The sequence below is a fragment of the Candida dubliniensis genome, chromosome 2 (genome assembly GCF_000026945.1).
Source record: "Candida dubliniensis CD36 chromosome 2, complete sequence".
NCBI lineage: Eukaryota > Fungi > Ascomycota > Pichiomycetes > Serinales > Debaryomycetaceae > Candida > Candida dubliniensis.
In genome coordinates this window covers 119,210-132,647 of record NC_012861.1, presented here as the reverse complement: position 1 = coordinate 132,647, position 13,438 = coordinate 119,210, and the positions used below count along the sequence as shown (strand labels likewise).

Below are 13,438 nucleotides of genomic sequence, written 5' to 3'. Positions count from 1 at the left end.
TTTTTTTATATCATCGTCAAATTATGGGATCGTGTATAATTGTAATAAAAGAAATGGAACCAGTGAATGTACATATAGATGTGACCAGTTTGCAGACAGACAAAAAAAAAAGAACAAAAACCAATTGATGTTGGCAGTTCGATTGTTCTTTTTAATTTTTTTTTTTTTTTTCGTTTCACAAAGTGGAATTTTTTACACCAAAAAATCAATATTTTTCTTTTTTGGTTGTTTTCTGTCTCTCATTCATTTATTCTGAGTGAAGTAAAATTAGGAGGGAGAGAGAACTGTAAAAAAAAAAAAAAATTGCTAAAAATTAAAAACCAGAACCAAAACCAAAACCAAAACTCCTGAATTCATATTCCAGAGAAAAAGTAAACTACCTACAGCCCAGACACTACGTGACATACATTAAAAGATGGAAACCACCTTAAGTGTATCTGATGAAAAACTCACCAACTCATCAACTGCGTCTAATAAATTTGATGATAGTAAAGAACAATCTCAGATTTTTACTACGGCAAACACCACAACCGATAGTCAGCAAATACAACCAAACTCACAACACCAACAACCTGCTGTAACAACAAAGCCATTATCAAAAGAAGCAACCCATATTCTGTTAGAGAATGACCTTATTTTAGTGGATCCAACTCAACCACCAAAGAATACTGGCTCAGAGTCAGTGAAGGATACGACGGGCGATCGTTCAGACCATGGCAAACAGCAGGCTATTGGCGACCAAATTAAAGTTCTCGTATCTTCAAATCCATTAAATATTGAGGAATACTCTGGCCATTTAAACCGATTGGCTACTATTTTATATGAAGAGAAGTTCACGTCTGATTTCTTGGTCACTTTGCATTATAAATTACTTCAGTTGATGGACGAATTGCCCAAATTTGTTGATTTGCAAAATCCTTTAAAATCACAACTATATACAATTATAGATAAGAATTTTGATATATTAATCAAGTTGGCCACAAACTATAATGTAATGGAAATTTCAACTGCATCAATTCGGTTTTTGACTACGGTGTTTATGAACTTGAATTACTGGGAGGTTTATAATTTGTTAAACAAAAAACCAGTTTTGTATCATTTTTTGAATTTGATTGAATTTGATTTGAATGAATGTTACACTCGATTCATCAATGATTATCAACGATTCACCTACGAAAAGATAACTCAACCAACAGTTAAATCCAGGAATAAATCCAAAGCCACCAAGAAAAGAAAATTGAAAGGTGACTCCGATTTTGCGGGATCAAACACTGCTACAGCCACAACAAGTGTGACGACACCTGATGCCAACGGGCCTCATGGAGAAAAGCAACAACGTTCGGAGGCATTTTTCTCTCTAAACCCAGATACATCTGACCATGATAAATATGTCGCTGACGTGATATCTGGTGCAAATGTACAAAAAAGAAAGTTTAGACCGGATGTTAAATTGGAACACCATAGGATTATTAAGAAGCCACAACCAGCAGCCGATAAATCGTCGACAAAATCATCAAACTATGATCCTGATGTGATTCATGAGTGTCAGTTACCATCTGCAGAAGAACCCCATAAATTATGTTTGAGAAGATTTTCAAGAAAATACGAGTTGATTAGACATCAAGAAACTGTTCATTCAAAAAAGAAAAAATTGTTCAAATGTTTTGTATGTGTGAAACAGAATCCAGGTGTTGGACCAAGAATTTTCACTCGTCATGATACATTGGCTAAACACATTAGGGTGAATCACAAAATATCTGGGAAGGAAGCTAAAGCAGAAGTTGCATACTCTAAGAAACATGCAGAAGTAGTTGAAGAAGGCGATATCACTGTTCATGTTGGTAGAAGGAAAACGAAAGTCGATTTCGAATTACGAGCCCATATGGAAAAGAGAAAATCAAGTGGCGATGATACAAACTATATGGAAACCAGTGACCTAGAGTCTGGAGAGGAAGAAGTAACTTTCAATAAGTAGAAGAGATAATAGGGAACGAAATAGACAAGTTTACTGTAATTCTTTTTCTTTTCTTTTCACATTTCTTATATATTAATGTTACAAGACATAGTACACCTTTCTGTCTTTTTATATTTTTCTAGTACTAATTTCATATTCTTGTTGATCAATTATTGCTTGTTTTATCTCTGGGTCATCTATTTCATTTAATATAGATTTGGGTACTTTTGCCAATCCGGTGATTGGTTTTCTTATATTTTTATTAGTCATGACAATGTCGTACACCAACTTCCCATTATTGTTGTTGAATTTCAGATACTTGATCTGTGTTGGTTGTGTCGATTGGGGATAAAAAGTCAAATTTGTATAAGTGTCTTTATTACCTTTGAACATATTATTCGATCTGAGTTCATATAGCTTCTTATTGTATTCAGATGTCTGTTTGGCAATTTGATACATCCAAGTCGGATCAGTTTGATAACTGACAATTGGGGTTGCAGTTAAAGGAGTTGCATGTCCAGTACTGATTATACCAGAATCACCCAAAACATTAGACAACTTATTCTTATAAAATTGATCAGGGTCAGCCAATTCACCAGGGATATCACCATGATCAATTGCCCGTTGTTCCCAGAAATCATCAATCACTTTTTTACCATTCTCAATCATTCTTGAACCAAATTCTCTAAATATGGATCTTGCCGTTACTAAATTGACAGCTCTTCCTTTGTATGAATTTGGAATAATCCCTCTTTGAATAAGATCCATTTTTTCATCATTATCAGCTACTTTTTTAAACAAAGTACGGTGGGTTTTAAATAACAAATATGAGTCACGAAATCCAACCAATCTAGCAGGCTCAGTGGATATCATGTACAATCTATCACCTTTGCCCAACAACTTGAATGTTTTCATTCGAAATTTTCTATCCCCTTGAAGATAACCCAAGTCATCAATCTTTTCTTTACCCTTTGGATCTTCTCGTGGAATGACAACTTCATCATTCTCTATGATTAATGGATTTCCATCATCATCAAAAACATCATCACCATAAAGTTGTACTTTGGGTTTCTTCTTTCTACCTCTTTTTTTCTTCCCATCCTCTTCTGTTTCTCCTTCTTCATCATCTTCTTCTTCTTCAGCTTCTTGGTCGTCGTCTTCTTCATCATTTTCATTTGCTTCTTCCCCTTCATCATCTTCACTCTTTGTCGCACTTTTCTTTCTCAGCTTTGTTGCATTGTTGTCTTCATCTTCAAGAACAGTTGTAATTTTCCGTTTTCTGCCTCTTTTCCGTACTGGAGCAACTTCAACATCTTCTTCTGCAAATTGTTCGCCCTCTTCCTGAGGTTCTACCCCTTGTTCTTCTTTATACTCATCATCTTTCTCATGTTTTGCCTCTTCTATTGATTGCCCCACATTTTCGTTTTCCTTCTTCACTCTTGGCATTGTTGGTTAAAACTACTAATGTGTAAATTGCGTATGGTTGTGTTTTGGTTTCTGTTTTTTTTTTTTTTTTCTCTCTCTCTCTCTCTTTCCATTTGTTTTCTCCACTCTCAGTAAAATGTTCAATCCACACTATACAAGTTATATGCAGTCATGACAATATGTATATACCAATAGGTGTTAAATGTTTCAATAAAAATATATATTTATATACAAGAGATATGTTGGAGTAATACACACTCTCTCCTCCTTCCTTCCCCCCCTCCTCTTTGTTACTCAGTTTTCAGAATCCTTTTTTTCATTTTCTGGTTGTTCATTTTTGAATGTAGGTTTTCCATCAAGATACTTATCAAAGGCGTCATTTGTTTCTGGGAAAGGACGTTTACCCAATAATCTAATCATATCTTCACGAGTGATAAATTCCTTCTTCAACAATTCCTGGGCCACTAGCTCGACTTCTTTTGATTTTTCAATCAACAATTGTTTACATTTTTGATAACAATCATTAACAATTCTCTGTACTTCACTGTCGATTATTCTACTGGTCTCGTCACTGAACGGTTTGGTCAAATCATCTTGAGAACGGGTGTCATAATAATTCACCATACCAACAGTCTTTGACATACCAAACCGTAAAACCATAGATTGTGCAATACCTGTCACTTTTTTGAAATCATCATGAGCACCACTTGTAACAGAAGCAAAATGCAATTCTTCAGAGACTCTTCCACCAAGCGTCATGATCATTCTATCGTACAATTGCAAAGTTGACATCAAGTATTGATCAGGTGGCAAATATTGGGCATACCCTAAAGCTCCTTGACCTCTAGGAATAATCGACACTTTCAATAATGGATGGGCATACTTCAAATACCACCCACAAATGGCGTGTCCTGCTTCATGATAAGCAACAATTTTTTGTTCTTCAGGATTCAATAATTTTGATTTCTTTTCGACACCTCCAATAACTCTCTCGATAGCTAATTCAAAATGTCTCAAAGTAACGTATTCAGCATTGTATCTAGCTGCAATTAATGCCGCCTCATTACACACATTGGCAATATCAGCCCCAGAAAAACCTGGAGTCAAAGCGGCCAACCTGCCTGATAAATCGGGATCAATATCCTTTTGTAAAGTAATTTTCTGCAAATGCACATCAAAAATCTCTTTTCTCCCCAACAATTCCGGGTTGTCAATGTGAATATGTCTATCAAATCTACCTGGTCTCATCAATGCCCTGTCCAAAATATCAGGTCTGTTGGTACCAGCTAATACAACAACATGGTCGCTGGTGTCAAACCCATCCATTTCTACCAACAATTGATTCAATGTTGTTTCACGTTCATCATTGGCACCAGTGGCATTCCCCTTGGAACGTTGTTTACCAATAGCATCGATTTCATCAACAAACACAATCGAAGGGGCATTTTCACGTGCAGTCTTAAATAAATCACGAACTCTAGATGCTCCAACACCAACAAACATTTCTACAAATTCTGACCCAGAAACAGAGTAGAATGGAACTCCTGCTTCACCAGCAGTTGCCTTGGCAAGTAAAGTTTTACCTGTCCCTGGAGGACCAGATAAAATAGCCCCACGAGGGATTTTTGCACCCAATTTTTCATATTTTTCTGGATTTTGCAAAAATTTAACAAATTCCATAACTTCTTGTTTAGCTTCTGCCATCCCTGCAACATCCTTGAATTTGATTTTCACATCCGTTTCTTGATTAAATTTTTTTGCAGTAGATTTTCCAAAACCCATAGGTCCCATTCCTCCCATTGATGAGGCAGCTTTCTTTGTCATCCAGTAAATGGCACCCAAAAATAATAATGTTGGTAAAAAGTTGATTAAGAATCTCGCCATATTTCCTTTAGTGGTATAGTGTATAGGTACACGCAATTGTGGGGGAATATCGTATTTGTCTTGAGCTTCACGCAAGTTACGTTCAAATGATTCTACGGATCCAATAGTGAAATATAACTTCTTCTGTTGATGGTGTTGTTGAGCCCCGTTGTCGTTAAGTTCAACTTCAACAACTGAATTGTTAATAACAGTTACTTTCTTAACAAGATTTTTAGTTAAATAATCCGTCACAAAACTTTGGAAATTAATTTCAGTGTCGTCATTGGAAGACCCCATGCCTAATATTAAAGAAGTTGCTAATGTAAAAACAAGTGTATAGATGAATATGTTTTTCGGAGTTAATTCAATCAGGATATCAACAATTTTCTTCTTGTCCTTAGGATTTTCATTGGATTTGTTTTTAGAAGTGTTTTTATCATCTTGCTTAGGATTAGCCTTGTTAAAGAACATTCCAAAAGGATCCTGACGTGCCTTGGGGGTAATCTTTTCAATATTCTCTCTTACTTGTTTCAAATTTGTGAGAAGATTGTATTCAGGAGGACAAAGTGGGAACGATTTCCTTCCATCGACAGCAAAATCAACAGATTCAAGGGTTTGAAAAATCTCGATCCAAAGCTTCACAGCTTGTGGATTTAAACCCAATTCATTAGCAATTTTATTGTAATCGGGCTCTTCAGCGCTATCCAATTTATTATAAGTTTCAAACAATTTTTGAACTTCCGGTTTATTAAATTCCAAGTCATCTAAATATAGATATTGATTCAGTAATTCATAGTAGATACGGACAGTTTGCAAAATCTCATCGGTTGTCAATTCTGCTAATTCTTTGTGATCCTTAGCAAACGTTTCCTTGATATCTTTGATAATGATATCAACCAAGTCAGGGTAAAGGGTATTTACACCTCGAATTTCATCAAACTCTTTACATTTATCGACAAATTCTTTTAACATGAATTTGTAGACAACAGTTTCACGTTCAAGGTATGCTATATTGAATGGACTCGAAGAAAGTTTAATCACGGGATTGGAGACTGTGGGTTCGAAGGGAAGATTGAAATTCTTATACTTTCGTTTTAATTTAGCCAAGTCTTCGTCCCAATTATCTGGTGTTCTATTTTTGAATAGTTGTGACGATGCATGTAAATTCCTCAACAATACTGAGTTGATTCTAGGTAAACTCCGTCTGAGTAGAATCAGAGCAGACCTCCCACTACTTCTCGTGAGTATTGATATCATTTAATTTAATAATGAAAAAAAAAAAAAAAAGTATTACGGTAGTTGGAGAAAGAATTGTCAGTATATTCTGTCTGAAGATTTTTTTTTCTTGTTAGACTGTTTCGTTATTGCTACTATTGTGGGTTTTTAGTCTTTTCCAAACCATTTTTTTTTTTTTTTGCCTTCACTCGGGATCTGGTTTATTTGGAGTTTACACGACCTATTCTTAATAGGTAGGTTATATAGTGGAACAGTGAGTACTATGAAGAAACATTAGCAAGACAATGATTGATTTACAAGAGGATCTATGTTTAAGTTAAAGAAAGAGTTTGGGGAAATATCTCAGTAAATTTATAAAGGGAAAGATAAGCTATTGTTTTAACTTGAGAAAAATTCTGATCAATCTGGAGTCTATGATTTGTATAAATTTTTGCAACAATTTACGATTAAAATCCAAACAACTCTGTTGGTTGCTTCTTTTTTTGCGGGGACATAAAAAACCTAGGCACATTCAATTAATTTACAACCATTAGTTAACCACCACAACTATAAACTTCAAAATGCCTGAAACATCTTGATGGGAAACAAAATATAAAATAAGGAGTACTGCTTATATTAACTAGTTACCGAATAACGTGCCATTATTGGCCTATGATCACTAAACCTATATCCACCATCAAACAAGTTATCCAACACAGTATAAAAAAGTGCGTTGATTCCAGAATGATTATTGGTGTCCAACGGGGACCATATGAAATCTATACTATAGCTGGTACCATTCCCAAAACCTGAAAATGTTTTGAGATTTGTGTCATATTTCTTTTCAGCAACATGCGATGCATCTACCATGTAATGAGAGATAGTCGCGTATGCCTTATCTGTGTCAAGGGAATTGAAATCTCCACACAAGAATGTAGGAAAATAATTAGGTATAGATTTAATATATTGAATAATCAATTTAGCACTGTATTCTCTTGACTTGACAGATCTATGGTCTAGATGAGTATTGACAAAATTCACAACTTTCCCACTTTTAACATGAAAAAAAGTCCCCATTGTAACTATTCTTTTCTTACTGGCTCCAGGATATTTGGAAGGCTTGTCAGGTGTGAGACTCAACCATTTATAAGTTCCATTTAATAGGTTCCATTCTGCTGTATTGTATATTATAGGAGAATATTCACCTTTTTTATGACCATCATCTCTACCAACTCCAAAATGTGTCCACCGACCATCATCGCCAGAATGTTTTTTATTCAACCCTTTCAAGATATCTTTTAATTGAGTATGTGTAACCTCCTGTAGTCCTACCAAAATAGGATAAACTCCTGATTGTGCTTTAATCGCATCAACCACACCATGCTTTCTTGTCTTCCATGGCAATTCATCGCGGCCTCTTCCTCGCCTAGAGGCAGCATAACGAACATTATTGCTATAGATTGTTATGTCCAACGCATCTGATGTTTCCGAATCAGCAAGAACTAGAAGAGTCCAATGGAAAATGATAAATAATATTCGACCAAGCATGAGCAGCAAGTAATTTGTTATTCAAATTATATTAAAAAAAAAAAAAAAGATGAAAAAAGAATAAAAGCAAATCCGTCATGTTGAATATAGGAAGGGCTTCCGTTGTATATATATAAAAAAAGTGTGTTGTGTAAGTAATTCATACTTGGGCGTATACTACACATCGCTTCTGGGTGTAATTTCATTTTTGTGTTTGTTGAAGCCATATCAAACTAAAAAAATCGAAGCCACCATCACCACGGAAATGTGTAGATAGTTTTGAAAATATGGCAACACCAATAATAACACTCTAATTAGTAATACCCAAGTAGCAGTGTTGTAAAAAGCGGTGGCTCTGTGTATGTGAAAAGTGGTATTTAATTGTGGGAATAAATATGGCTTTGATGAACAGGCGGGAATACAGAAAACCCTTATCATGCAAAAACAAAATGATTATTTGAAGATTTTATTCTGCCAACTGTTGAATGTGTTTTTGTTTCTAGTAGCATTTGGTGGTGTTTCATGTGGTCAAGACTGAACGTAGCCAACTTATTATCATCATATATTGCAATGTAATTTATATTTATTTTCGTTGATTAAACTGAATTCCGAGTCTCGAAAAAGGTCAGATAAACGAGAATTGGAAAAATAGATACGCCCCTCGTTATGTGCAAGCGCCATCAAAACCAGTTTCTATACATATGATAACAATTGTTAGTGTGTGCCCAAAGTTTATAAGCCACTGTGGGGTTAATTAATGTATTCTTATATTTGATTATGACAATAACACGTGAATGTTTTTTTGCTACAAACAGAAAACTATTCTAACCAGGAAGATAAACCCTTCTCAGTTTTGCATCATGCAAGGGTATAATTTCTATCCTGAAACAGGGCTAAAAATTGAATTAGATTCACAATTTAGTGCTGGGATATTAAATAAACCAGCTAACAAACAATGTAACTTTAAAGAACTGGGTACACCTATATACTGGATAGTTTTTGTTGAGGGACAGCCTGCCTTATGATCCTCTACCGCTTGTAGATCCCCAATGATTCTAGTTCTGATTTTTCGACGGTGAGGTATCTATAGGATTAGTGATTCACAGCCACTTCTAGACGAATAATACCGTTAATAACAAGTGTTATACGCGATAATATAGGATAACCATGATCCTTATGTTGCACAAAACCACCAAGCCTGTTTTTTCTAACATTGTCATAATCAGTTAATAGTCATTACATGTAATTTATTATCTCCTATTATCGTTAATTGCTTTCATGTCAAACTCCGCCTATATGGGAGGGGTTCTTAGTTGGGTCAAATACTCAGCCCCTGCCCAATACCAATGCAAGAACAGGACACTCTGCATAACTACACCATCAGGATATTTATCCTGAACAAGGGATAACACTTTGACGCGATTTTGGTGTTGCACAAACTTTCCCTACATCCACTAAGTTTAATTGCTACAGATCTTACACAGAAATTGGCATAATGTATGGGTTTCATCAGAGAAATATAAGTGTTGGCAACTTGAATAAAACTTCACATTGCCATTACTACTGGAGATAAGATTTAATTGCAACAACACAGCCATCCTACAAGTTAGAGGAATTGGATATTAGCAAATAGCCAAGAAATTCTTCATACTAGTTTAGGGATAACTGAATCAAATGACAGTGGCTGATTGATGGATGACAATAGGATAAATACAGGCCAAGAATGCATCGTCCGAATTTTCTTGGAACGATTACATAATTGGGATAAGTTCGCTTCAGCTTTCCCTTCTTTGCCCCATGAACAGTAACTATTTTTAGGGATTCACACGAGCCGTTTATTCATCTTCCAGTTTACAAAGAATAAACAAAACGGCAGTTTGATGATGAGGAAAAGCAACAACTAATTTATTAAAGCCCGCAAAGACTGGCGATAATTTTCCAGCTGTAAAAAAAAAAAAAAGCATATTTGAATCAAATTTACTTGACAAATATCCTAAATAATACTTTTAATTTTACCAGACTTTATCTTTCGTTACTTGGATGTAGAACAGAAACACTTTGGATTGAGTAGCTTTAGGGTGGCTGTACTCTCAATTGCATCGAAAAAGCATCATCAATTTTCAGCATAGTTTTATTCTTAGATTTTGCAACATCTTAATTTGCAAAGTGTATGCACTTTTACGTAATTTGTAACCACTAAAGTTAAAACTGTTGAGCCTCTCAAATATCAAACGTCATTCTGATTCTATCCAAATAATCTTGAGAAGTTTTCTTGTATTAAAGCCATTACTCAATTGACTTTTTATTTGTCAAGATTTCCCGAAGCGATATCAAAAAAAAAAAATGAGTTCAACAATTTGTTTTGTACCATCTATTTCTTTTGTTATTTCTAGACATGCCTGTGGTTTGGCGACCCAAGGTTCAAAGAATGCTTACAATAAAATCATATTTGCTTGCAGTTGAATCACAGAAAACAACACACCTCGGGAAAAGATACCAACGTTGCATATTTAACGAATGACATTATTCACTTTCATATACTGACCTAAAACCAGTCTACAGTTTTTCTTTGTACAAAACACGGTTAGTTCATAGAATCGGTAAAAATTGAAATAAAGAGAAAAACTTACTAGAAACATTCGATTTCTGTTTTCATGCCAATTTCTTCAAGAAAAGGGAAATAATTACAGCTTGCATTGGTGCATTCCACTACTTTTCCTCCATAAATAATATTGCCAAAAGAAATACTCAGATTTATAAATAAGAAAACTGCTCTCATTAGTGAAGGGTCTTGCTTGTTTGTGACTTAGACATCAATGCTAAATCAGCAGTCTGTTGTATTGTACGACTAAAAGAAGGAAAATACGACAATTGATTTCGACTTGCAGAAAAACCAACAAAAAAAAAAAAAAAAAAAAACGACTACGGCTGAGAGGTCACCACAGCTGAAAAAATTCTCCTGATTATATGTTGATCACAAAAATACTAATGCAAATCAATTTGTTGTATGAGTTTGTTCTTGGAACAGAGCACTTGTTACAATATGACATTTCCAATCTATTGTGATCACACGAGAGGTGCATGTACGAAACTTTCAAAAGGAAATAGAATCGAATTTTCAAGGTCAAGAATATTTTTTTCAATAATAATATGCAGCCAGAATAATTTGAATTTGCATCTAAAAATATCCCATCACCTTTAGTCATTCACAATGAGGCCACATCAGTCTGTTATTGAGCTAATATTCAAAGTACAAATTTTACTGTATAATTAGTTAACTGTCAAAAACAAAACTAGGCGTAGCACAATAGAAACATCACGTATTGCCAAACTGAAAAATTTGGCACCAGATAGGTTGTGAAAAATATAAAAAGGATGAATATTCTCTGTAAAAATTTGTTAGAATTTTCATTCCATACTTTACTCTACAATCGTGTTTCACTTTATTCAAATTAATCTAGCTGTACATTCATCATGAAATATTTATCCATTTTCTTACTTGCAACTTTTGCTTTGGCTGGCGAAGCACCAATTTCAACTGACTCCAAATACAGCAAACCATTAATTGCTAAGTTTGAAAAGACATCTAGATCTAACATTGAAGGTACCATCAAATTTGAACCTGCCAAGAACGGTACTGTTTTTGTCAGTGTTGATTTGAAAGGATTACCATCTGATATTGGTCCATTCCCATATCATGTCCATGAAAAGCCCGTGCCAGAATCTAAAAACTGTACTGCTACCGAGAACCATTTCAACCCCTACAATGGTACTCTTAGGGCTGCTACTCCTGCTGCTTATGAAGTTGGTGATTTAGCTGGAAAACATGGAGATATTACTGGTGAGTCCCACAAAGCTGAATATAATGACCCATACATTTCATTGAACGAAAACAGCAGATCTTATATTGGTGGTTTATCAATTGTGATCCATGCCAACAATAACACTAGATTGAACTGTGCTAATATCACTTTGCTTGATGAAGGAAATAGCACTTCTAACACAACTATGTCAAATTCATCTTCTTCATCATCTCAAAGTTCAGTCAACACTTCTTCTAACATGGCTTCAACTGCTGCTCAAGGTAATAATGCTGACAGAGCAGGAATCAATGGTTTCTTGGCGGCTGGTGTTGCTGGTGTCATTGCTGCATTGATTTAAAAAGGAAAGAAAAAATAAATGTGCCATTTAACTTTTTGTGCTTGATAAACAAGTACATGAATATTCTTTGTTGCTGTTTTCACTATGTAGAAATGTATATTTAAAATGGAAAAGTAGACATTAGTTTTCTTATCAGTTTTTATATATGATATGACTTCCTATAATCATTTAGAATACCGAGTTTCGCAAAATGTAATAAAAAAAAGCGCCCTTACAAGCAAAACACAAAAAACCATGTACACTATCTACATCTGAGTGACAATCAGCACTCTTCTTCCTCCAACACCTACGTGAAAAAAAAAAAAGTACGAATAACAAACGAATACTATTGTAGATTAAAGAATCATTTGAATGTTAAATTAAGCTAACCTCCTATTGTATCTGGTGTAGACATATATCAAGAAACACCATCTTTGTGAACTGAGTTTTATCATCATCTGTCATTTTAAGAACTCCCCCCTTCACACTTCACATTTTAATCAATTTAATCTACACTTGCATTATTTTTCTTGGCAAAAACCAACTTTTTTTTTTTTTTTTTTTTTTTTTTTTTTCTGGTTGGAGACGTTCAGGGGCACGGGGGCTAGGACATTTGACCCACGTACCTTAAAACTGTTCCTTTTACTTATGAGCAAATTCATGGTTACCAAATACTGTCAGTGAGTCAATTAACCATTACTCCAAGTGTAATCACGTCTGGTATATACAATCACTATATAATAAGATAAATATCTCTTGCAACTAATCCAGCTTGCAAAAAAATTGTGTTGGGCTATTACATTGCCTTATAATTGAAAAATTTTTAGTCCCCCGCATAGTATGGCTAACAAACACGGCACATGGTATATTTTCATCTAATCTACAATTCTTCTGTACAATGTTTTGAAAGCCTTGTTCAAAATTTTAAAATACCCCGTCCCTCATCTTCGTACAATACATTTAGATAAAGAAATTAAAACGATTGGCGACGGGAATTAATACCAACATTCTGGCATTAAACGTAAAAAAAAGAGCATAACGATCCATTACGAGCACAGTTGAATTTGAAACTAGCAAAACACAATCTAGCCATTAGAGTCAAATGTCACCCAGTTTTCATTTACACATTAATAATTTAGCAATTTAGTTGTTTTGGTTGAAAAAATAATAGAATATTATCCAATGATAAGGAAGGAATCATTGGAAATGAATCTATCCAATCAAAAGAGCTCAATAACCTCCTCACTGCAATCGCACTTACGAATGTCAACATAAACCAATAACATTACTCAAAGTTGAATTTTAAACTATAAT

General features: G+C 34.6%; 5 protein-coding genes across 5 annotated transcripts; 2 read left to right on the top strand and 3 right to left on the bottom strand. All coding sequences in view use genetic code 12, as the record gives it.

The window, feature by feature from the left end:
• Positions 1–415: 415 nt before the first annotated feature.
• CD36_15660 (zinc finger protein, putative) lies at positions 416–1,975 on the top strand (the record flags this gene model as incomplete). The annotated part of the gene is made up of 1 exon (XM_002418001.1): positions 416–1,975. The coding sequence occupies one exon, from the start codon at positions 416–418 to the stop codon at positions 1,973–1,975; it is 1,560 nt and encodes a 519-aa protein (XP_002418046.1).
• Positions 1,976–2,083: 108 nt separating this feature from the next.
• CD36_15650 (chromatin remodeling complex component, putative) lies at positions 2,084–3,400 on the bottom strand (the record flags this gene model as incomplete). Its single annotated transcript, XM_002418000.1, has 1 exon — positions 2,084–3,400. One exon carries the CDS (start codon positions 3,398–3,400, stop codon positions 2,084–2,086), a length of 1,317 nt encoding a protein of 438 aa, XP_002418045.1.
• A 273-nt stretch (positions 3,401–3,673) lies between these two features.
• CD36_15640 (component of mitochondrial inner membrane m-AAA protease) lies at positions 3,674–6,499 on the bottom strand (the record flags this gene model as incomplete). Its single annotated transcript, XM_002417999.1, has 1 exon — positions 3,674–6,499. One exon carries the CDS (start codon positions 6,497–6,499, stop codon positions 3,674–3,676), a length of 2,826 nt encoding a protein of 941 aa, XP_002418044.1.
• A 594-nt stretch (positions 6,500–7,093) lies between these two features.
• On the bottom strand, positions 7,094–8,005 carry CD36_15630 (endonuclease/exonuclease/phosphatase, putative; the record flags this gene model as incomplete). The annotated part of the gene is made up of 1 exon (XM_002417998.1): positions 7,094–8,005. One exon carries the CDS (start codon positions 8,003–8,005, stop codon positions 7,094–7,096), a length of 912 nt encoding a protein of 303 aa, XP_002418043.1.
• A 3,453-nt stretch (positions 8,006–11,458) lies between these two features.
• SOD5 (secreted cu/zn superoxide dismutase, putative) lies at positions 11,459–12,145 on the top strand (the record flags this gene model as incomplete). The annotated part of the gene is made up of 1 exon (XM_002417997.1): positions 11,459–12,145. One exon carries the CDS (start codon positions 11,459–11,461, stop codon positions 12,143–12,145), a length of 687 nt encoding a protein of 228 aa, XP_002418042.1.
• Between the last annotated feature and the right edge of the window lie 1,293 nt (positions 12,146–13,438).